Source organism: Drosophila guanche, unplaced genomic scaffold (assembly GCF_900245975.1).
Source record: "Drosophila guanche unplaced genomic scaffold, DGUA_6, whole genome shotgun sequence".
In the NCBI taxonomy this organism is placed as follows: Eukaryota; Metazoa; Arthropoda; class Insecta; order Diptera; family Drosophilidae; genus Drosophila; species Drosophila guanche.
Window position 1 is genome coordinate 2,550,111 of NW_022995745.1, and position 25,434 is coordinate 2,575,544.

Genomic DNA, 25,434 nt, shown 5'->3' on the forward strand with positions numbered 1-25,434 from the left:
GGGGGGGGGCAGAGATGGAGACAGAGATAGAGGGAGCATATGGGTTTAAGGGTTAGTTATGCCTGTTGCATGATATGATTGTTGCATGCTGCCACAAGACGCGCACTGGCTGTGAAATGAGGCGATGAATGAGCGAGCGAGCGAGCGAGCGTTTGATTGATTGATTGATTGGCTGATTGATTGATCGTTTGGCAAAAGCTCTCACGTATGTGTGTGTGTGTGTGTGTGTGTGTGTTTGTGTGTGTCAAATAAAAATAAACAAAACCAAATTTTCAAGTCTTTTTCATTTCCTTTTTTTTGCCCCACTCCAATCTGCGATATTTTCCCGCCGCACAAAAGCGAAATGATAAACAGGGACAGGGCAGGCAGGGGACGGGTCTTTGGGTCGGGGGGTTGTGCCCTGGGGCAAAATAATAAAATAAATACCTGACGGATTAACAGAGGGCGCTGCTGCCTGGTTCGTGCTGGAACTGGAGCTGGAGCCAGTGCGGCGCTTGCAGGTCGGATAGTTGCCGCAGTCCTTGCCGTCCCTCTGGTTGTAGCTGCACGAGTCGCTGGTGATGATGCACTCCTCATTGGGCAGACATCCAATGTCCCCGCATCCGCGTCCATACTCTACAGTATGCGAGGCAAGTTCGGAGGGTGCATTCGAGGTGCATTTCATTTGGGGTTTTTGGTTTATCATTACGTTCGTTGGGGGGTCATTGTCATTCATTGTGTGGTGTTCATTGGTGTGTGTGTGGGTGTGGGTGTGGGTGTGGGGAAATCCAGTCGAAATTATACGAAAAAAGATAATAAAATTAAAAGGTTCTAGAGGTTCTCGAGACTCTAGGGCTCTGGAGGTTTCTGGTCTGTTGCTCTTTGGATCGAATGATGGTTCAATGATGGGAGAGGGTGAATGAATTCATGAAGTACATTTTCGATATTTAAATTTGACAGATCTTCTTTCTTCGGGGAACAACAAAATGAAAGAGCACCGCGAGATGCAGTCGCATTGGAGGGGAATGCGATTGCATCCTCGCGATGGCAACATCACGTATACGTACTGGAGTATGCGTCCACGCTGTTGAGGACCATCAGGGCGAGGAGTGGAAGCCACAGCATCATCCTCTTGCTCATCAATGCCACGCCCATAGCTGAAGATATAGGACTGATGTGGACTGAGTGTTGTGTCTTTTTGTGGGTGTTGCTCTGCAAACGAATCGAAAAGAAAGAAAAGTCAATTGTGAGATAGGTACATGGCCATGCTGTGAGTATATAAATGTCTGCCGTTCCAACTCCTTTCGAGACGGCAGACATGTCCTCGTATTATTATTTATATATTGCAGCAATCCCTCTCCGTCTCGCTCTCTGGCTCTGTCTCTGCCTCTCTGTGCAGAGTGCAGACAGACGGCGGGGACCCTTTTGGCAGCAGACAAGTTTATTTATCACATTGACAGCTGGCTCAAGTTCATTGCGGTTTATACTCGTATGCGTCACACAGACACACCAAAATTTACAGATACAAAAACACGAAAATACAGTCAGACAGCAGCAGCAGCAGCAGCGCCAGCGACCGACCAAATGGCGTCGCATATGTTTGGCTCCTATTCGTTGGCCCGCCCACAAAAGTGCGGCAAATGTCAAAGCCATCGAAAACTTTGTTTGTATGCGAAAATTCTAAAGAAATGCGCAGTGACAGGGTGCAGAGGTGATGATGGACTTTGGACCAAAACCCATGTGGTGCAGTGCTAACAAGATTCTATTGGCTGTATTCGATGTGCATGCAGATTCGGAATCCAATGTAAGAGCTCTCCTGATTCTCTTCTAATTACTCGCTCATTGGAAATTGGTATTCGTTGTGTATAAAATCGCAAACTTTATTATTTCTTCATTGCTTTCGGATCGATTAAAGAGGGTTAAAAAGCAGCCAATGAAAATGAATGCGCGGCTGTCATCTTATGAAACCTCCAGTCATGCCACCTGCGGGTGCCACTCCATCATCCATTCTCCCCACACCACGAACCACAAAATGCCTTAATCAATTGCCAAAAAAAAAGGAGGAAACAGAAAAAGGGAAAGAATTTATTCAGCATTTCAGTAGGCAAACAAATTCCAAGAACTTTTTCATAATTTCCTAGGCCACTGATCCACTCGAGTGCCTGTCCGTTCGTCTTTTCTCTCCTATTCCCAATGCCCTCCCACTGCCAGCGCCACCTCCCACTCAATATTTGCATATTCAAATTTTTGCAAATGACTTGTCAACTTTTCCAGGGGGTTGGGGGCTGGGGTCTGGTTCGGTTCGGTTTGGTAGAAAATGTTGCTTGGCCCGAAGGAAATTAATTTAACAGAATTCGGTGAAGTATTTTTGTGTTTGCCTTTTTTTTTTTTTGGCTCTTTTGATTAATTTTGAATTGCGCTTAAAGGTTTTTGTCATTCTTTTGACGGAAAAGTAGAAGGGGAGACATGGGAGGAAGAGGCATTCGATTGCACAGCAAAAGAAATCGCATAAATTCGTTTTCGGTCTATGATTTGGGTCTTGCTTCATTTGTCTCCCGCCCTCCAGGGAGAGGAAACCAAAAACGAGAACCGAAATGACACTGAAATGTGTGTGTGCGTGTGTGTGGGCCCGTTGCGTATTGCCCACCAAAGGGCATGATAGCAGGGGGAGAAAGCAGGTTGAATCACAGGCATGATAGCAAGCAGTATGTACAGGATCAAAGCAGTGGATAAGCAGTGCAGGTAAACAGTTAAAGCAAGCAGAAATCACACCCATGGCCTGCTGGCTTCAAGCAATTTCAAGCAGTGATCGTCCGAAAAGGAAAGCTTACCGCCGCTTTCCAGGGAAAAATCACTGTCCAAGCCCCCGTTGTGGCTGTGCTCCACCACAACTCAACTGGACTGGTCCCGCTCGTCCCTCTCTCTCTCTCTCTCTCACTCTCTGTCCGGCAATCCATCCGTCTGCCCATCTGTCTAACTGTCCGCCCGTTTTGCCTGTGCGCAGGGGCCACGTCCCGGCCGTTGGTCGTCGGTCGGCGGAAGCCAAAAGTGGAAATGCATGATAAATGACACAAGGTTTGGGATCCGGGCTTTTTTTTTTGTAGCTCTCCCTCAAACTTGTTCATATGCCCCGTGCTGTGTTTGTGAGGGGGGGGCGTGGGCCGATGAAGAAATACAACAACAAGGATTCTAGGGCAGCAAGGAGAGGAGTGAAAGGAGAGGAGAAAGCTATGGATAAAGTGAGGAAGAAGAAGTGACAGGGGGTCTATCCTTAGGGTCTAGCGGGGGGTTACAGCATGAAAATTGTGAAACGATGACGTCGTAAATGTTTTGTTGCAACATTTTTCTGTTGTAAGCAAAAAAAACAGCAACAAGAAAATGGTAGAAGGCCCCCACAGAGAGAGAGAGAGAGAGAGAGAGAGAGGGAGAAAAGTAAGAAAGATGAAGTAAAAACACAGCAAAGCAAACTGTCCGCGAAACGGAAGCGCAAATAAAACAACTGCAAAGGGGTGTTCATCCAAGCAGTGCACAGGGAGCGGTCGGGGAGCAGTGCGGAGTGGGGAACGATGTTGTGGCTTTTTTATTTTTTTGGGGATAAAGAACCGAGCGCGAAAAACACTAAAAATACGTGCCACAGCGAATGCACTGAATGCGCTTCATACATGCAAATCGAAGGGGAGAGGAGATCACTCAAGAGGAAACGCAACACTCGCTCCATCCACGAACCAATCGTGCCTAAACGATGGATAACATATTACAACAATTATTTGATTTACTTTATGGCCACAATGGGGATACGAAGTAATGAATAATGAGCAGTTCGCACTGCTTGCTTTGACACTGCTTATCCCCTACAGTGATCTACGCTGCACTGCTTGTGGAAGTACATTTATTGTTTGGGAAAGTGTATTTCCATTTTCAGATAGCATTCGCGGAACATTCTTTTAATGGCCATGGCCATTTGCTTGTACCTCCTGCAGGGTGCAAACACTGGCGCTGCCGTACAGCGAGTCGTAGATCCTCGCAAACGGCCAGACCGCTTTCCAGGAGTATCGTAGCCCACCCGTAACTGACACCCGGATAACCGGAATGGCAGACCAGACCCAAGCCCGTACACGAAAGCAAGCAGCAAGCGAACGCAAAAGGCATAAACCGAAAATTCACACTTGGTTACTTCCTTCATGACTTTGGGATATTATTGTGGTTTATGTTAGTGCCTGTCACTAGTGTGCCCGGCGGCTGTCCAACCACGCCTGCCCCTGCCACACTGCCACACTGTGCTTCTCCCTGGGGAGAGCAGCCTGCCTTCTGGCTGATGCCTGACTCTCGCGGGTCGGGCTCTGTGATGTACGACTCCATGAAATGCGATATATTCATGTTAAATTATTTTGCAGAGCCAGAGCAATGGGAAAGAGAAATGGGGCTGGTGTGGAAGCCAAAGAGAAGAAGCAAGTGACAACTGTCTGCGGAAGACAGAGAGACAGGGAGAGAGAGAGAGAGTGAGAGAAATCAGAGAGCGGGAGTCACTGACTTTATATCCATTCCCCCGCTTCTGCACAAAGCCGGAGATGGAGAGAGCAAAAGACAAGAGCCACAAAGTCAAGAGACACAGAGCGAGGAAGTGCAAGCGGGCAGGGGCCAGAGGATGGAGGCGATAGAAGAGTGCAAAAGTTTGGAGCCAGTTTCGAAATTGCAATTGCAATTGAACAAACAATTAAAACTTTTAAATATTGTGACAGCATTTTTCCAGTTAATTGCACAGGCACAAGCGAACGAAGGAATGAGCGAGCGAGCGAGCAGCAGCTGCAGGACTGCCTGCCTGCCTGCCTGTCTCTTCCTCCAACAATTCATTCATTCGTGCATTCATTTATTCCACCATTCATTCATTCATTCATTCATTCATTACTTCCAATTCATTTCGAAAAACTTGTCCCTCCGGCAGGGCAGGGCAGCTTGCCCTTTTGGCATTCCCCAAATAGAGGTGCAAAAAAAAAGCGAACTTCCTTTTCTCCTGCTCTCTGTTTTTATGCACTGCGAAAAAGCTAGGAAAATCCACGGGAAATACCTGGAAAAATGTTGCAAAAGTCTAGTGTAGTTTTCAGCAGATTTCAATGCCAAAAAAGAGTCCGAATTTCCCTCCAAATGATCCTGGTACGAGGGAGCTGCTCTCCTCTTTCGCTCAGTGCTTGTGCGGCAGATGTTGCCGTTGCCGTTGCCATTGCCGTTGCCGTTGCAGTTGCAGCAGCACCAAAACTGACAAACTGACAACCATTTGTCATTAGCCGTGGTGGCAGTTCGTTGCACGAGGCAGGCTCGCCCCCAAACTGGATCGACTTTAATTAGCGAATGGCGCGCTGTGTCGCGTCGCGTCGCATCGCCAGAGTTTTGCTGATTTTTCAAAATTTATTTCGGGTTTCCTGCAAACATCCACACACCCCCACACACACACATACTTACACACATTTGTGACAACATTTCTGGCTTATTAAATTCCTCGCTCGTTAGAGAAAAAACTGCCCAAAATGGGAGAACCTAAAAGGTACGCTCGAGACTCGCCAACAAAAATGTCAATTTGCGGCATGGGGGAATTGGATGGAGAGTCCCAGTCCCAGTCCCCAGTCCCGAGTCCCGAGTCCGCAGGCAAACAGCGGATGGAAGGAAAAACGACTGAAGAGTAGAGGAAAATCTTTTTGTAAGGCAGTTAATTAAAAACTTCACATAAAGAGCACAGGCCACGGTCGTGGGGGATCGTGGGGGTCATGTGTGTGTGTGTGCGCGATGAAAATGTGACAAAAGGCCATTTGGTTCCTGTTTTTCTCTGTGCCCTCGTCCCTTCGATGGAAGTTTCCGGACTGCAGCTACGTATAATTAAAAGTCGGCGGGAGTAGCAGCAGCAGCCTCCCGAAAATGCACACTGCAAAAGCTTTGCCGTACCTTTGGCATGGGGCAAAGGGCACCGCACCGCACCGCACCGCATTTACGCATTCAATTAACGTAAAATCATGTCGATGGTGGGGCTTAGGCGGCGTGCCACCGAATGATGCATGGGTTGCCCTTTGGCCCAAAGCGTGCTTGCTCTGTCTTGAAGGAGCCGTGGCAAGGACATGGCACCTGTCCTGACAGACAGACAGGCAGCCAGTCATCTCTCACTCTGATGGGCTGATGATTGATTTCGTTAATTTAGTTGAGCAGAAGAGCAGCAGCAGCAGCAGCAGGAGTGCCATGAAAAATGCATGAAAGGAGAGAAAGCAGAGAAAGCGAAGAAATGGAGCAAAAGCGAAGATAATCTAATGGTTGGCCATCAACTGAGCAAGCACCTGCTGCGGCAATCCAGCACTCATACACATTACCACGAGCATCGAGTGAAGTTTGATCCAAAAATGTGCCACCAAATGAGCGCAAATTTGTAGGGGAAACGAAAGCAAATGCCAAACTCTCCACGAGTTGGAGGATCATTCTTTTGGTGCACTCAAAACTATTCACTCATTCACTCTCTTTCGATGAAATCCCTGGATCTCTCTTCGCTCTCGAGCAGTGCCCCTCCACTGCCAGGCCTTTGTGGCTTTAGCTTATTTTATTTTGTATTATTTTCTTGTTTCAAGTTGAACTTTCCGTGCTGTGTCCCGCCTCTTAGCTGCATCGCTTCAGCTCCATCGAGCCGGGGGGCTTGGGTGCGGTGCAGGAAAAGCTATCAAGTGGCAAGTGGGTGCCTGGGTGGGTGGGTGCCTGGGTGGTGCTCTCTCGCTCGCTTAACCCTCGAGTGGTTTCTCGTAACGGCGGTGGTAGTGCTGGCTCCATGGCGGAATGGAATGTTACTTATTTATGTCGCTTCTGTTTATGTTCCTGTTGTTTGTTGCACTTGTTATTTGTTGTACTTATTAGCAGTACATAAGGATAACTATCAGCCGGAGGGGGCACTTGTACGCCCCGTTCCATTAATTCAGGCAGCTCCTGCTCCCTGCTCCTGTTTATGCCTCTGCTGTGCTCTCAACTTTTTGCCAGTTCGGAAGTCCAGCAAAAGTTTCCTTGGCAATAAAGTTTCCCTCAGTCTGAGTCGTTTTTTTGTCCATCCTTTCGCTTAAATGTGCCTTCCAGAGTGGCAGCGGCGGTCGGGGTGTGGGCAAGGCTGGACCTTGTTTTGTAATCATTTCATTTCTTAGTCAAAGCAGCAGCCAAACGCAAAGCAACGCCACAGAGGCGGAAGTTATTATTTCCAAGGCAACAAGCCAGGAGTTTCCAGGGAAAGCACAGGGTGTATGGGTGTGTGGGGGTGTGGAGAAAACAATTTGTGTGAAATGCAAAAGTTTTAAATTGCAATTTTTTCTTGTTTTTTCTTGTTTTTTTTATATAAATTATATGACTGACTGTCCCGAAGTCCGCTTACGATTGGCTCGTTGGCTAATTGCTGATTGCCACCCTGCCTCTGCTCCCCATCCAAGCGAGATCCTTGTGGGTGTCACAAGCTAAAACGGGAGACAACCCAATGAGAGATTTCTCTCGCTTGCTCTCTTCCTGTCTGCAGGTTCTTCTCGGGTTGCATGTTTGTTGAACACCGAATGAGGGAACCTTCTGAACCCTAGGATCTTGATGCTGCTTCTCCCTCATTCGATCCGTTGGCTAACAACTTGCCTTTGCCTGTAATCCACTTAAGTCGTTGCCATCCAGTCCCTGCCACTGCCCTCGCCCATTGCTGTTGCTGTTGCTGTTGTGCATCGGCATTCCACCAGATGCTTTGGCTGTTGAATCTTTTGTCCTGCTGGCTGCTGGCAGAAGGCTGGCAGGATGCAGGCATTGCGATTTGCATAATGTCACACGAAAGGCAAAAGGGCAAAGGGAAAGGGGACAACAACAGCAGCAGGAAGAACACTTGAGTGCACCATGGGACAATGGACAATGGGCTGGACTCTGGACTCTGGACCCTCCGCTCCTCCGTTCGAGTCCTTGCTGCATGTTGCTTACATTTTATGGCATTTTATTTACTAATAAAGTGCTTATAAAGTTGAACTGAGCTGAACGCACGAACGTCGAATGTCGACATAAATCACACAAATGCCACAAAGGGAAAAACTCATGGCAAAGGGGAAAAGCGCCTCAATTAAAGCCTCGGAAAATGTCATTCCCACTCACCGCCCACTTATAATTATCAATGGAATTTCCCTTCACTCCCGCCGATAATCACAGAGCTTGATTTAATTTATTGCCGCCGCTTTTCGAGAATTTAATTGAAACCCAAAATTGAAATCGGAAATACTTAATGCTACGTGTCGTGCCACACACTTTGCTGGCAGGCCCTCTCCCCCTCCCCACCCTGCCACACCCCCTTGGTGTTTCAGTTTCAGCCCCATCTGTGGCTGCCTTTTGGCTCAAAATTTAATCAAGCGCCAAAATGTGACAAAAGCGAGAAACTAAACAGAGAAACGAGAGCCAAAGCGACAAAAGGATATAATAAAGGATACATAAGCATTCATTGTGTGTGTGTGTGTGTGTGTGTGTGTGTGTGTGTGTGTGTGTGTGTGTGTGCATGTATTAGTTGGTGTGTTAAGGGCAGCCCACAAAAATTAATTAAGTTTGAGGAAAACTGTCAACGCTGCTGCTTTCCTGCTTACCTTTTCTTCTCTCTTTCTTCCCCTCCCAGGCCAAGCCACTCGGTTGCTCCTGCTCCTCTTCTTGCAACCTCCTAGGGTATACTTAACACAAAGGATGCATAATACATAAATGCTACATCGCGGAGACAGACAGAGAGTGATATATACTCCCGATTCTCTGGCTTCTCGATCTTCTCTATCTTAAATAGGACTTTCGCGATTTCTCAGAATCTGGGCAACTTTGAATCTTGGCCATACCATAAAGTCTGGGAAAATACAATGAAATACAATGATCTTTAAGGAGTACTATCAAAGGAATGCCCTAAGGATCCAAAGATGTAAAAGGAATGCCCTAAGGATCCAAAGATGCAAAAATATGGTTGGAAGCCAATACTTCTCGCAAATCGGGTATCATTTCGCTTATGGGATATTGCTTTAGATATTTAATACCCAAATGTACTTTCCATACTTTGCCACTCTAAAATTCAAACAAACTCTGCTAATTATTCCTCCAGAAAATACTTTTCACTGCCCTCGAAAGTCCTGGTATGTTCTCCTCCCAAAGTTAGGGTATTCCCCTGCTCGAATTCGGCTTTCATTTTGGACATTGACTTTTCCAATTGACTTTTCTGCAGCGTGTATGTTACGTTTTCTTTTCTGTAAAACATTTTACCGGCTTGTGGCAGCAGCCGTCATTTTGTGCAGCTGCCTGTGCATTTTCCGTGTGTGTGCGGATGGATTTCCTTGTGCTTTTCCTGTGCATTTTTCAGCCATCACCACCTGGTGATTTAATAACCGCATCGTGTGCTGCAAATTTGCGGTTTGAATGGCTGCTAACTTTATTTTATGATAAGTTTATAATGCTCCGCACACACCCTCGAGCCATTCCCTAAAACACAGACACAGACACAGACTCGTGTGTGGAAAATGGAAATTGGCAGTTGCAAAAGCACAAAAGCAGAAAAGTCAAATCATAAAACGCCAAAACCCTGGTGGCAGGCAGCTTCTCGCTAATGCTGTTGGAAAATTTGTTAAAAAACCTACTGGAAATTCAGCAGCCAGATGCCAGCAAGCCAAAGGTAAACGAAAATCATATTCTAAGCTTGTTTGTCTTTTGAACCGCGTGGCTGATGGGCCACAAGCAAAGCTTTTCTGTCCTGCTTTGTGTCACCTATTTTTTGGTGGGTGTGGATAGGTCTTGGGTAGCTTCGCCTTCGCCTCTGCGACTCTGCGACTCTGTGGCTAGACAAACATCAAGTGAAAATTTTCAATTTTCTATGCAAAACTGCGACACAGCTCGATAGTCACGCACGCCATAAAGCGAAAGGCAGCCAAAAGAAAAGTCGAAGCAGCAGAAAGCAGCAAGCAGGGAGGGGTGGGCGGAAATGATGATGTTGCTGCCGCCACCCACACCGACATGGAACTGATTTTGTTTGCCCGATAGGCGACAAAAAGTCAAATTGTGGCAGCCAATTAACAGCACTGGCAATACCCCAGAGGGCAGCAGCAGCAGGGTCATAGGTAGGGTAGGGGTAGGCCTGGGGGGACGCGTCACAGGGCAGGGACTGGCACTGGCACTGGCACTGGCACTGGGACGGGTACGAGGCAGGCACTTGGAGGCAGCTAAGAAGCAAGCGCCACCAGAAAGTCAAACAAAAACGGTCCAAAGTGCACACAGGACGTAGAACACTGGAGACGGTCGTGGGGGAGATGGACACGAGGGCACAGCACAGGGACAGAGGGACAGAGGGACAGCAGGACAGAGACATGACACAGGCGCAAGGGTTAAAGGCATGTGCAGCCCTGAACAGTGTCACAAAATCACACAAAAATCACCATGAATATCCTCGGAATGAAGCAGGAATCCAAGGCAAGACATTAATGGCAATGGATGCTTTCTGTTTCCAGTTGCTTATGGGAAATGCGTTGAACTTCTGAGTGGCAAGATCCCTTGGATACATCACGAGTTTCTGTCATTTGCCCAGCAGAATTTTCCACAGTGCATTTGTGTGTGTTGTTGCTGTGTTTGCGTTTGTGTTTATGAGTTCCTTCGTGCTGGAACGTCTTTGAGAATGAGCTCGTTTATAAAGTTGACAAAAGGCGTTCCACCCCGTCCGATAATCATCTGACAGTTTTGCGCTATCAGCGACAAGACAGCAGCAAACACAGGAAACCAGAAAGATATACCGAAAAGCAGATAAACACAGAAAGAGAAAGAGAAAGAGAGAGTCCATACGGAGGAGAGTTTCTTTCCTGTTCGACACTTTTCGCTTTTGTCAGCACACAAGAGACAAGAAAAGATTTCCCTTCCATTGCCAATAGATGACTAAGGGGAAAGCTGCTGCCCTCGGCTCTATGGAGCAGGGATTTTGTGTGGGGGAAATGCATAGACAAAGAGAAAGGAGAAGAGAGAGAGAGGCAGCCCAAAGGGAACGGGAACCCGCTCTGTGTGACCCGCTAATGAGCAGCCGCCAAAGCCGCATAAAAAACTGCGACTCTGCGCTCTCCCTCTCGCTTGCTCTCTTTACGAGTGTGTCCCTCTGCCTATCTGTCGCTGGCTTCCCTTTGGCCTCTCCTTTCAGAAATAGGCACAAGGCCAGGCCAAAGGAGAGGTCCTGCAGCTCATTAAAAACAAGAGAAAAATAAAACCCCAAAGCGCAGCAGAAAGTGCAGCAAGCAGCAGGCAGCAGGCAGCGTGCAACAGCACAATGAAATGTGGAAAACAACGGAGCACGAAACGCGAAACAATAACAAAGGCTGGAGAACAGAAATTGAAAACTAGGCTGCCACCCAAAGAGAGCGACAGAGAGAGAGAGGAGCACAAAAGAGGGAAAAGTATGCAGCAGAAAGGAGAAAGTGAGATGCAAAAGTCAAAACAATTGAAATGGAAATTAGTTGGTGCAAAATCAGGGAAAACCTGAGCAAAAACTCGAGCATTTAAATCGGAACATAAGCAGAAAGGGAAGAGATAATGCTGCAGATATTCCCTTACTATTCCCAAAGAAAATCTACGATTTCTCTGACCGGTTCTCTGATGCTCTGAGACTGTGCATCGCAGAGGAGACTGCTGCCAGAAGTGCCGTCTGTCAATCAACATTGACAGCACATGCAAAATGCAACCTCTACCCTGCAAGGAGACTGCACAAGTGTGGCTGGTAGTCCTTTGGGGCAGACTTTCCCGTGGATCCACTGGGAACGTTACAACAGAGAAATCACTCTCGTGGCATGCCCCATTTGCACACATTCATTAATAGGTCAAAACCTGGCAGGGATCCCATTCCCAGTGCTGCTGCTGCTGCTGCTGCTGCTGCTGCCAGTGACACTTTTCGGGGGGGGTTTCGGGCGCCTCTTGCCTGATTAAGAACTTTGGGCTAAATGGAAATCTAGAGAAAAGCAAGGAGGAGCCAGCCAGGCAGCAGAAGAAAAAATGAAACGAAAGCAGAGCAAAAGCGCAAAGCCTGGAATTTAATTTGCACAAAAAGCAAACAGAAAGATGGAAGATGGAAACAACACAAATATGAAGGAGCGGCAGAGAGTGGGAATGGGAGTGGGGAGTGGGGAGTGGCAGTGGCTGCTCAAAAAGAGCATCCACTCATACGAATATATGTGTCTGTATTTGTATCTTTCAGTCAACAGCAGCAGCAGGCAGTCCCACAGTTTGGTTCTGTCATACAAGAGGACACCGTCTCCGTCTCCATCTCCATCTCCATCTCCTGCAGCATCCACAGCGTTGCAATTAAATGAACGTTGCACAAAAGTATGCAATGCAAATGGCGCACACAGCGAGAGACACGATGCTAAAAATTAAACAGAGACGTCGACGACAACGACGACGAGTTGTCGTCCAATTTGAAGAGGCAGCAACGTGTAGCAGGCGGAGTCCTGTGCTTTTCCATCACCGATTCTTAGCAGCAGCTCAGTGGGGAAAGGAGAGAGAGAGAGAGAGAGGGGAGGGCGAAGGTGGTATGCCACACGTGCAGACATAAAAGCGGCAGGCAAGACCTGCAGCTACGTGCACTTAACACCTGCCATGCCCCGAATGCCTCTTCACTCTCTAGACTGCCCTGCCACTGCCACTGCCAGCCATCACCCTATTCCCCCTTCCTGCTGCTCTGCTCCTCTTCCTCTCATGAATCGGTGAGTGTGTGGCAATTGCAATTGAAAGTGATAATTTCATTGCATCATCCGCACAAATACACACAAAGAGAAAGCAGAGCGAAAGAGAGAGAGATGAGCAGGAGCGACGCCCGCATTCAGACTTCTGCCAGTCATCCTCACAATCGTTGTCCTCCTCCTCCTACCCGAACTCTACCCTACAGCACCCTTTCACATAAAGAGGTGGCTTTGTACACATATCCTTTTCTCCTACTTCCACTTTCCTGTTATCTGAGAGCACCTCCATGTCCATGGGCCAGTTATGCACAGACGGACACACACAGCGGACACACCTGACACGAATGTGATTACACTGTGAGAAATGAATGGCAGGGAAGAAGACAAAAGAGATGTGGAAGATCCCATGGAGTTTACCACAAATTATAGATACTAAAATGAACATGAAAATCCACCAAAATGATTATCCATTCAACGATTTCCGTCAGTGCATGACTCAGTTGGGGGAGGGCACAAATCAGGTTAAACCTACGACAAGGAGAGCGCTGGAGTTGTGCTTTGGGTGGTGGCAGGCAGATGGGAGCGAGTGTGGATTGAAGGGAAATGCAAACCAAAGCCAAACCAATTGGGTCATAATTGCTTTACGGGCGCCAAACGCAAATGAGTCGTAAGCAGCAGCAGGACGAAGAATGAAGCCAGTAGCATCTGGGACGAAGACAAGGGTGGAACGTGGTGCCTACTGGTTACTGGTTGCTGATTTCTGTGAGTGTTGCACGACTGACGGTTGAGTGTGTGTAGGTGCAGGGTGCAGCGATCAGGGTGCATGTGCGGTGTGGTCGGTGGTGCATAACTTTGTCATGCTCCATGTAAAACGATTGCTATGGAATATAACCTGTCGATGTGGATGCCACATTGAGTTTGTGCCCATCGTACAAGAGGGAGGTTCCAGAATGGACGGCTGGATCGGATCTGCCGTATTTGCAATGTTATGCCAGACAGGCAATACGAGTCGCACAAATCGAATTATCAAATGGAATAAGTATCGAGTGGAGTGCAGCCACCAGGCAGCCAGTGTCACCAGCTAACAAGAGGAATGCTGAAAGGAAAATCTACCTAATGATGAGTTGTACATGGGATGGCTTACAAGTACTATGAGAACATACCAAATATATGTATTTATGTACATGAATATGTACTCCATATGTACATCGATTATATCCTCTAATTGCTTCTCAGAAAATACCAAAACCCCCTCCAGAGCACCATGCCACAAGCGCCTCTTTTATGGTGTAACGTAATCATCGTTTCGGGGGCACATGTGCCTGGGCCCATGCCCCAAAGGAAATTCCCGGAACCGCACGCTGCACTCATCATTAGTCGGTTTGAGTTACGAGTGTATTCCCCACCCCACAAATCATTCACTCATTCATTCAGCATTCAGCGAGTGCAAATATTTGCCTTCTCAGCTCTACTGGCGAGGGTTTCGGGTGATGGAGGAAAAACGGAAACAAATGGAAAATCAAAAAGGAAACAAGTAAAAATTATTGCGGCTCCTGCTACTGCTTCTGTGGCGTCGTCGCTCGTTAATATGTTATTTGATGTGAGCTCTAAGCACACATAACCCACGTCCCCGCAGGTCCCACTGGCAACCATCCACCTACACAACTGCCACACACAGTCCACAGCCCACACCCACTTCTACACACCAGCCATCAGGCATCAGGCATCAGCCACCAGCCACTGGGGCACACTCAGTCATTCGTTAGAGTCGACTCCAAAACACGAGGAAGAGGAAGCGGACGACGATGACGCAACGACGACAACGACGTCGACGACGACGCACTTAATGAGCCCCGTGCGGCCAACATGTTAATCCATCCAGGACTCTGCTCTGCTCCAGGACGCCCTTGGACACCTCCTACTCACACTGCAGTCGGCGTCAGGCAACAGACGATTGCCGTGGCCACCCGGCACCTGCTGCTACCGCCGCAGTATATTTGTTTCGGTGGGGCCTGGTCATGGCGGTGGCCCACGGTGGCAAGCGAATGCATTTCTGTGCTTTAATTGCCCCCCGGCGTTGCTGGAGAGCGAGAGGCGAAAGGCGAGAGGCGAGAGGAGAGGCATACCCCATGCCCGCAAGGATTTAGCTGCAGTTTTTCTTTCATATATATTTCACGCTCATTTATCGGTGGAGGACTGAGGATTAGGAGGATTGCAACTGGAGCTGTGTGGCACGAAGTGGGAAGCCAACGCTGGGCAACGCCACATAAATCAAGAAGCTGACGAGGCGTCAATGGCAGGCGGCGACGTCCAGTCGAGTCGCCACTTCATACCCATAAAAGAAAAACGGCGCACGAATGGCGCATTGGGGAAGGGGATGGTGCATGGCGGGCAGAAGTGTTGCAACAACAGCTTAGCGATGTTGGCACGATGCTTTTCGTGGCATAACAAATTATAAGCGAAAACTTTTCAGAAATAATTAGAAAATAAGAAATAAAACATAAGCCAAGCGACGCCGTGCCGGGAGAGCGACTAAACTAAAACTCTTTAATCAATTCTCGCAAAGTTATGCCCCTTTGATGCACAAACAGCAACTCTGATGTAATTAGGTCTACAAAATGGGCTTGGGGTTCCACATTAAATATTAAAGTACTAAAATTGAGTTTGGTTGATTTTGCTCTTTTGTTGTTTTTCTAAAGACAAAAGTTGGGCCAGCGAAAAACTACTGGCCACTGGACGATAACAACAATGAAAATGGTGGCAGAATGGGAGCAGGATAGTGGTAGCCACTGGCCATGAGCCATGAGCCATGAGACCGGCATCGCCCATCGGGCCATCAGACATCAGGCAGACCCTGTCGGCCATGTCGTTGTCCAGTGTGTCGTCATGGCCCTTTGCTAGATCGCTCTTTGGGGTAAAATAAATTACCATAATTTAAGCGTAATTCAGTGCCACAGTCAGTGGCACAGCCAGTGGCAAGCCCACACACACACACACACACACACGCACGCAGACACACTCTTTGGCGTGGGCGGAACCCTAAAACTGGTACTGGATTTAGTCCTGTGGCGACTTTTGTCGCTATGCCGTCGTCTTCTTGGCTAAGTGGACATGAAACATGCACGACGGTCCAGCAGACCGGCGGACCGGCAGACCGGCGGACTGGCCCATGATTTGTTACGAGTGTGTGTCGCGTCTCTGTCTTTATATTTTTACATTTTTTTTTTGTTGTATTCTTTGCCCCTTTGGTTAAAGGTCCTGGAAAAAGGGGCATATTCAATTTGGCAATTGATTTATGGCCCCCTTTGACTTGCTAATGAGGCTATGCGCCGTCTCCTTATCTTCCAGTGTGGCTTAGCAGCGGAGGATGTTGGTTTTCTTCGGGAGAGCATTTGCCCGTCCCGTCGAAACGTATTAGATTTTTGTCTAGGACAAATGTCCGAGCGTGTTTCAGCTAAGCTTTTTGATAAACTGCCTGCCATGGCACCGCCTCTCCGCTGCTTCCCTCACTTAGGAGTCTGCGGGACTCTGCTCAAACGTTTAGGGTTCTGCCCAGGAATGGATGGGTAGGGATGGGCATGGACGGGGGCAGCACAACCAGACCAGAACCAGAATCAGACAGGCAGCAGGCAAGGGGCAGACGGAAGAAAGGGATTGAGAGATTGCAAGATTGGAAGGACGAGGCCGAGTACGAGCACGAGGAGTACAAGGCTAATAAAGTTCAATAGCCAAGGCGACGCCTGGCTAAATGTGCGCACAGCTCATTTGATGCACATTATCGTGGCGGGTCCTTTGATTCCTCCTCTGCAGAAGGCCGGCCGAGCACTTTAGTAGTTTTTTTTTTGCCATCGACTTTTCATTTTGAATGCTTGCCAAAAAAAGAGGGAGACGAGAGGCTTCGCTTCTGCGCTTCTCTCCGCATGGAGGGAAAATGAAAACATTTACAACCCACACAGTGACCTGTCGCCTTCGAGGCTTTGGGTTGGAGGGGGGATGGGTTGGGTATGAGTGAACTATGACCCAAGGAAAATATGTTCATGTTGTTTTCTGGCTTCTGGCGGGACTGACGGCGCCTGCAAATTGGTTGCCATGAATCGAGTTCGAAGGGAACTCGAAGGGAATTGAATGGTGAATGAAATGGCATGGAATCGAATCGAATTGAATCGAAATGAATTGGATGGAGTGCCCGTACCCCACTCCCCACCACAAAAAAAAGAGATGATGATGATGATGCGGATGTTGTGGATGTTGCGGATGTTGGATCTGTGTGAGGGAGGGGGGATGATGTCCGGTCCTTTCTTCATGAATGAAATGTCAATTCAATTTCCAAAGACATCCCAAAATAGCAGCAGGCTACGTATCACATTAATATGTTACAAAATAAGTTCCAAGGCAGAAACGATGACCAAAGGAATCAAAAGCGCTGCTGCATGACGAGCGATAGAGATCAACTTAACTTTAGTTCTTGGTTCTTGCGATTTATTTGGTTATTCGGTTTTCGAAATCTTAAAAATCTTTTAGGAAGCTCCGACATATGATATTTCTGCTAATTCTGCATAAAAGGCTCTGAACATACACAAGTGTGAAAAAAGATAAACATACAGTGTGAAAAACATAGAAAAAAATGCAAAAAAAAATATATTAAATTGGCCCATGGGGGGGTCGAACCCGCGGCCTTCGCGTTATTAGCACGACGCTCTAACCAGCTGAGCTAATGGGCCTGATTTCTTCTGGTAGCTAAAGGGCAAATCGAATTAGAGTCGTCTTCTGCCGTGTTCAGGTGTAAAAATAGATTAGCCATGCGTGAATTATCGCGTCGTCGCTGATCGCGTTGGTGCTTGTGGCGCTGTTCTACTCAAAGAACGGGGAACATCGTACAGGAAATATTTACATATTTTTAACACAATGACCACATACGCCCCTCTGCAGTACCTTCATTCTTCTCTCCTCTCACTCCCGCTAATGACTGAAAACCCACTACAAAAAACAACAACAACAACGAAGAAAACGAAGAAGATAGAGAAGAGAAGAGAGAGCGAGCGAGCGAGCTGCTTCCAAGCCATTTTGCACATTTCCGTGACATGTTCCCTGCATTCTTTCCGCTCTTTTCCCGTGTTTTTTTTATTTTATTTTTTGTTCAAGCTTTTCATTTGCTGCGCTGCGTATGGAACGTGTCTATTGTTGTGTCTGCCAAATGAGGCGGCGGCATCCAGGAAGCAGCAGAACAGCCTGCACCTTTGTCCATTCTCTCTGGGCTGGGCTGGGCTGGCTGTCCATCCGTCAGTCTCACATTCTGCTTCTCCTCCTGTTTTCTTTGTCTCTTCCGACTGTCCCTCTGCCTGTTCTTGTGTCTTCATTAGAGCGTTGCTTAATTAGCGCCCAGCTTTGTTTTTCTACAAACTTCCACTTCCTCTTTAGCATCCGCATTCCCACAGCAGACACTGCGAAATCTCTGACAGTGTTACCACAACTTCCTATTATTTATTTTCTTTCAGCCCATTAAGTATGCCATTCACACATAATTTCAGCCGTCACCATGTGGCCATCCGAAGATTGCAGGTTCGAGCCCTGTCGCGGACAAAAAGTATCAATTTTTGTTTGCTTTTATTCCGTTTATGATTAAGCATGATCCTTTTCTTTTCTTATTAAAATACTTCAGCTATCTGGGGGTAGCTTCTGGTTGGGCACTCCTGCACTTTGACATTCCTTGACACATTCCACATCCTTACTCAATGTGTGGCAATTAGTTTCCATGCCAACAGCTAAATTTGCCCATTCCCCCAACTCTACATTCTACATTCTACATTCTCCATTATCCAATCTCTCGCTCTTTATTCTCTGTCGTCCTTGTTTACGGGTGACATCCGTCTGCTAGTTTTGATGCAGGTTGACGATATCTACAGTATCTACGGTGTCTACGGGGTGTCCGTCCCGTGATAATGATGTAAGGATAATGACGATGGTGGCACTGCTAGTGGCAGAGAGAGAGAGAGAGACACAGAGAGAGAGAGAGAGGGAGAGGGACCCTAATTAATTTCTTTAGCTTTTGTCTGCAGTTATTTGCCGCATATGCAACACGGTGGTGGAGAGGGATGGTTGGTGGCAACAACGGGGCCACCAGGTGAGAGGTGGACACATTTCAAAACTTATTTTTGTGAAGGAGAAACTTTTTACGAGCCAAAAACGAAAATGTTTTTGCTCCTGCGAAAAGTTTTCGGGGGGCCATAACCTCAATTATATGCAAGGAAGCTCATTGTCTGCCCCCCCTCTCTCACTCTCTCTCTCTCTATCTCTTGCACTCTTTACTCTGTCTCTTGCTTTTCTGTTCGCCCTTTTTGTGGGCCAACTTTTCGATAAGCGTTTAATTGCTGGTCGAGGACATCACCTCCTTCCGCCACTCGCTCTCTCAGCGAAATGCGGAGACAGAAGCAGAGGAAGAGTCAGAGAGAAAGGGAGCGAGAGGAAGAGGAAGTACAGCAGGGACACCAGTTGGACAATTTTCGAACCGGATGTTAAATGTCAGAGCCTCTTGTCGTTTGGCAATTTATAAGCGACAGCCCGCTGTCAGGGGCCAACAAATTGATGCTTCAACCCCGTGGCCGAATGTCCGGTTGTTCGATTGTCTGATCGGATTGCAAAACATTTTACGGCCACAAGTGATGGCAAATCATTGTGGAAGTTTCCCAAATTATTTCCAGGACAGGAGCCGAGACAGAGAGAGAGATATTACTCTTCAATCCTCTGTGGTGAGGATCTTTTATGCTAACGCATTTAAATATGTATATTTGCCATTCCGGTAATGCAATCAAGCGGAGACCGCCTGTCAGCCAACCATTCATGCTCCCCTCATGGCATTATGATTACGCGCTTTTTTCTTTTGGTTTGGTGGGGGGTGGGCTCGTTCTGCCACTCGGAAAATGAAATGTTTTGTCAACTTTTGTCGGAGCTGCCTGAAAGCAGCGAGCGAGAGCGTCAAAAGGCGTTGGGCAAACAGAGAGACAAAACGAGCAAACAAACAAACAAACAAACAAACAAACAAACAAATACGCAAACAAACAAACAAAAATTGACGCAATTTCTACTGCAATATGAAAAAGTTTTCCCTCCTTATATTTTCAGCACTCTTTTTTTTTTGTCTTTTTTTATGCTGCTGCTGCTGCTCTGAAGCAGTGCTTCCGTCGACAGTCGAGGCTGTAATTTGCATTTGTAATCAAAAAGTTGCACATAAACTTTGTTTTATGCTCATTTTCCTTTCGCTACGTCACGTGTGTGTGTGTGTGTGTGTGTGTGTGTGTGTGTGTGTGGAACGCACAGCTCTCGCTGTGTGTGCAAAGCCTCCTCCGGTTGCTAAGACATGAAAGGACGATGACAGAGCAGCGGAGAGAGAAGACAAAGTCTCATCATAATTTTTCCTAATTTCCAATTATTTCCATTAGAAAAAGTGATGGCTGAAGAGAACAAAAACGGTCGGAAAGGAAAGTAAAGGGCAGGGACAGGAACAGGGCAGAGAAGAGAAGAGTTGGCGGCGGAGGTGCCACGACCCAATGATATATGATTCTCTCTGTGACCTTTCCGGCCATTTCAAAAAGTGCATACTATATTGTACTATGTAATATTTAAATAAGCTCTGCAATATTTACATGAGTAAAAGAGCTCTCAATAAAACTGTCAATCCGTTAAATTCGATTGTATTCCATTAGTGAGTTAGTTTTTAAATCGCCATCGTCAGAGGAATGACCTATCCAACCTCATTTTCTACCGCAATCATTCTGGCTGTGAACATTTACAATTTTCAATTAAATCCGAAACAAAAGCCTGGCCTATCCCGGGCATCATCAGAATTTAAATGCTGCCAAAATTGGCATTTAATCAACACTGATGCCATTTTCGTCTAGGGGTAGCCCAAAAGCGAAAATCAAATCAAATATTTACTTGCTGTTAAATTTATGACAAAAACGCAAATCGCATAAAAAGGTTTTCGGCCCCGGCCAACCCCTTTTCAGTGCAAAAAGCACTGGTGGCGGCTGGTGAAGAGTTTTCCCTCTGTTCTTTCTGTATTTTGTGGTAGCATAAAAAATGCGGCAAATATTTACGTGCAGCTGCGACCCTGCCGAGGGGTGTGGGTCTAGGGTCCATGAGGTGGTGGGAGAAAGGGTGAGAACGGTGGCGAGAAGCTGCTGTCAGGCTTTTTTCCTTGGCTTTCGAGTAGGCCCGAAAGAGTGAATACCAAAAGTGCCCGTCCCCGTCTCCGTTCACCCATTTAAGTGCATTTATGCGGGATAGGAAGCTCGAGCATTTCTCGGGATTCCTTCGAAGGAGCAGCAGCGCCTCCGTCTAGACGTTGCCTCCCCCACAATCTCGCATCTCCCATTTTGGCCGGCTGGCCTCTGGTCAATATTTAATTTGTCAAAGTGAGATTTTGGGGCTTTACTTTGGTAGTCCAGCTGCAGTCGCCGTGTCGTTGTCGTGGTCGTTGTCGCTGCTTGCATTTAACAATTTGCTGATAAATTAGCCAAGAGGCATGATCCCACTCCCCTCAGGGGCTTCAAGCGACAGGCTAAGGCTTAGAAAAGTTTTTTCTCAATGGCTCTTGACTTTTCTGACATTTTCCGACTATTTTTCCGTACTTCCTTCACTTTTTAATGCTGATTTATATCCCAGAAAGCCATAAAGACAAAGCCAAACTGGGAGCGAGAGGGAGAGCGAACGATGAGTGTCAACAAGTTTTGAGCTTAGTCAATTTTCGGTTGAGTTTTTAAGAGGGTTTTGCCCCCCCCAAAGGATTTAGTTAATTAAAATACAATAAAATATTCAAGAAGTGCTGGCCACAGAAAGACTTTTCCCCTCCTTCCTCTATTTTGCTTATTCCCCTGTGTGTGTGCGGTCCCTCCTCCTCGCTTCTCCTCGCTCCCCTCGCCAACTACTCTTTTTTGGGACGAAGTCAATAGCAGCAAGAAGAAGGAGCAGGGAGAGAAGAGTGTTGCAGCAGTAAAGCAGTCTGCCACATGGCGTATGCGTGATGCAAGTGCATGCGGGTCAAGCAGGAGAGCATGCCCCACAGATGTGGCTGTGGCTGTGGCTGTGGCTGTGGCTCTGTCGGTGACTATGGATGTGCACAGAAGAGTGTTGTGGCAACTCAATTAATCTCCTGCTTCTCCTGCATCTCCTTCTGCTACTGCTGCTCTTGCTGCTGCTCTTAAACCTTCCATTCCACTCGTTGACCACTCGTTTTAAATGCATTTACATAGATTTATATTTAAGCAGGCAACTCTACGCCACTTCGTTTAAATTCTTGGTGAAAATTCTCTCCACCCCGTACAAATTGCTGGCTTTAGTTTCGATTATTTTCAAACGTTTTCCTTGGGCTTACTCCACTGTCGAATACCCTTTCCAGAAACAGAAAGGTCGTATGGGTGTCATCGGAAGCCAGGGTGGCGGCGAGAGCGGCACAAGGAAAAAGGGTATCACAACATTCGACCCAGCCAAAGGGCACACTTGCTTTCTTTCTATAGATCTCTATTTTTTGTGGCATTTTTGAAAGCTTTTTGCCGCTGGGACAGCAGTAAGAGGGGAAGAGAGGAAGTATTGCCAATTATACAGAAGGGAAGGCCGCTGAATAAATATGAAATGACATAAATGACCACAGAAAAAGTAACATTTTTCTTTTAATTTTGCCAACATTTTGCTGTGACCCTCGTCTGTGTGGCCCAACCACATCCTTGACAGGACAACAAAAGGGCAGGACAGCCAACAGCAACAAAAACTTTTGAGAGAGGCTAGGAGGAGAAAAAAATACCATAAATTACATTTATGACTGACCGACCAAAAGCGCTTTAAATATTTACATGGCATGGACTTATTTGTCAGGCGAAAAAGGCTCTTACTACCCTGTCTCTTTCGCTCTCGCTCTCGCTCTAGCTTTCTCTTTCTCTCTCGAACTTTCTACATGACTTTGCTGATTTTTTGGGCATCCAAGTGGGCTTCGCTTTACTGTCAGTTCATGTGAACCGAAACTCACATTTACAATCGATTCCACGTCGACAACACAGGGAAACGAAACAAGTAAGTAAAAATAAAATGAGTAAAAAAATAAAAAACTGAAACACTCGGCACATTTCTCCAGACAAAGAAATGGGCGAACCAAAACCAACTGAAACACAACCGACCATCATGGCTGTGGGCGTCCTGTACAAGGAGATCGCGGAGCTGAAGAAGGGCAAGCTCGAGGGCTTCCGCGTGAGACTGGTCCGTGAGGACGATCCCTTCGAGTGGGATGTGGGCATCTACGGGCCCCCAAACACCTTTTACCATGGGGCGTATCTGAAGGCCACGATGCGGTTCCCCTTCAACTATCCGATGCAGTCGCCGGAATTTTACTTCCGCACAACGATGTTCCACCCGAACGTCCATGCCAATGGCATGGTCTACATGTCGATTCTCCACGATGGCACCTGGCTCCCCACGATGAGTGCCAGCACCGTGCTGCTTTCGCTGGTATCGCTCTTGACGAGCCCCGACACTGAATGGCCGTGCAACATGGACGCTGCTCACCTGTACAATCAATGGCGCAACTCGCATGGCAAGGACACGTCCTTCTTGGATCGTTTGGCTCTTCAGAAGACCGAATGGAAGGAGATGGCAATGCTCGATGATGTTGTTATTCCCGACACCGTAGAGGAGTACTGTCGCACCGCTCGTATCGAGGAACAACTCGATGAAGAGTTTATCCTGAGCGAGCGCTACGATTGTAGCGAGTACGGCACTGATGACAGCTCTACTTCAGAGGCTGAAGAGGATGAGACTGACGATTAAAAATAACTCTACACACGCTGCTCGTCGCTCGTCGCTCGTCGCTCGTCACTCGGCAGACGGCAGACGGCACTCAGAATATGAAAACATCATTGACACAACATATTTCTGGGGTTTTTGCACATTCAAACACACAAAACACACTCAGACATCTAAAAATTACTGGTGTAACAAGCAGACACACCCCACCAAAATGTACAAGACAGCGAATGGTAACTCAATGGAAAATAAATCCAGCAAAAACCAAAACCAAAACCCAACCGAAGCAATTTCTATAATTGAATCAGCCAAATGATGTGCCATTCATTGTCTTTGGTAGAGCATAAACATAGCAAACAGCAAACTCTTGCTGCGAATGGTACTCCACATCTCAAGCAAATTTCTTCCCTGTGCCTCATTATCATTTGACACTTTTGGCACTGCTTCCTTTCTTAGAATATTATTACAAGTAATTTCTTATCGAATATCTGATGGGTTAACATCTACTTTCTGTGTGGCTCTCTCTTTGAATTTGCCAAGCAACTGTGAAATTTCTTGTAGATTAAGCGCGTTTTCCCTTTGGCGGCTAATTCACTTGGAAAGTTTGCTAATAACTTGATTCAATTTACATTTGCTCTGTATGAAAAGCCACTAGACTCTTCTGGTCCCTCGCACTCCGCACTCCGCATTCCGCCACCCCCGACTTGGCCACTCTCGACTTCCGCGCTACTTTTGGGCGCAAAAAACGGAACGGAAATCGACACAAAACGTTGCAACTTCAAATGAATGCTGGATGGGCCTCTGGCAGACAGGGCCGAGCGCAGAAAACGGAAAAAAAAAACAGGGAAAAAAATGAAATGGTATCCTCTGGAACAGGAGCAGAAGCAGGACGTGGACACGGGACACGATGTCCGGACAAGATGGGGCAATTATTGTAAGCGGCTTTCATCGTGCGATGATTACACTTACAACAGAAATGGGGCGCGAGATGCGAGCGGGAATTGAGTGGGAGAACAGGAGGAAGAGGATGCATAGAGAGAGGATGGTGGCTGGTGGCTGGTGGCTTGACTACTGAGGTTTCTCCACGAAAGAAAAAAGAAATATAATATTGTTAGGGAAAAGGGAGCAGTAGGCAGGGAGGCAGGGCAACGCATTTACTCTGCCGCCGCTCTTGCCTCTAATTTTCCTTCTATTTTTCCTCAATTTTTGCCTCCCATTTTTGTGTGTGTTTTTTTTTTGTTGGTGGTGTTAATTTCTTTTTGTAGGAAAATCTCCCTTCCTTTTAGTAGTATTTTCTTTTCTTTTTTTTTGGTTATTTTTCTGGCCATGTTTGTTGGCCTAATTAGTGGCAGTGCATTTTTATAGCATAATTTTCGGAGTTGTAAGCGCTATTCTCCCCGTCACTCCCACACTCCGCCCTTGCTCCTAGCCACGAAAATTGTACAACATGGAAATATTACATTAAAATTTATGAAACTGCAGGAGGGAAGTGGTTTTTGTGGTGGCCGAAGGGCGGAGGATGGCAAAACATAGAAAACAGAAAACACCAAAATAGAACATGGGAGTTGGCTACATTACACACTCTCTGCGACTGCGACTGCGACTGAGAGTGGCAGTGCCACAGCTACATCTACAATACCACTGCCACAGCGGGTAGTGAGTGGCACAGGGATCCTGCAAAACGGGGGCAATTAGTGGGCAGCCCCGCCTCCATCTAGAGCCGCATGGCCCCCTGTGTCTTCCATTTAACATTTACTTCTGGGGCAACACTCACCTGCGAACGAGATAAGAAGTAGATAAAGACTTGAATTAATTATTAGTTCACAGCATGAATGAATGAATGAATGAGTGAATGAATGAGTCTTAGTGCTAGTCAAATGTGTGAATGCGAATCCGAGCAAAAAGAAAACAAAACAGATTTAAGCAGCTATTTAAATGGAAGTTCCTAAAACTTGCCATGTACAAGGCA

General features: G+C 47.0%; 2 protein-coding genes and 1 non-coding gene across 4 annotated transcripts in view; 1 reads left to right on the top strand and 2 right to left on the bottom strand.

Annotated features, from left to right (window-relative positions):
• The window catches only part of LOC117580795 (loricrin), a 74,413-nt gene that overhangs the window by 5,457 nt on the left and 43,522 nt on the right, over positions 1–25,434 (bottom strand). For both annotated transcript variants that reach the window (XM_034267490.1, XM_034267491.1), the window contains exons 3-4: positions 1,047–1,191; positions 427–615 (exon numbers count right to left, since the gene is read on the bottom strand). In XM_034267490.1, coding sequence (XP_034123381.1) covers positions 427–615; positions 1,047–1,134 — 277 coding nt within the window. In that variant the 5' untranslated portion in view covers positions 1,135–1,191. The remainder of the gene's footprint in view (positions 1–426; positions 616–1,046; positions 1,192–25,434) is intronic.
• Trnai-aau lies at positions 17,325–17,398 on the bottom strand. Its single transcript has one exon. It is a non-coding gene; the product is annotated as a tRNA-Ile (tRNA).
• Positions 22,676–23,741, top strand: LOC117580797 (ubiquitin-conjugating enzyme E2 R2-like). Its single transcript, XM_034267496.1, has 2 exons — positions 22,676–22,739; positions 22,801–23,741. Exon 2 carries the CDS (start codon positions 22,809–22,811, stop codon positions 23,487–23,489), a length of 681 nt encoding a protein of 226 aa, XP_034123387.1. The 5' UTR covers positions 22,676–22,739; positions 22,801–22,808; the 3' UTR covers positions 23,490–23,741.

Bases quoted from the DNA above. Each gene is read 5' to 3' on its own strand.
- LOC117580797 (XM_034267496.1), top strand. From the start codon at position 22,809: ATGGGCGAACCAAAACCAACTGAAACACAACCGACCATCATGGCTGTG.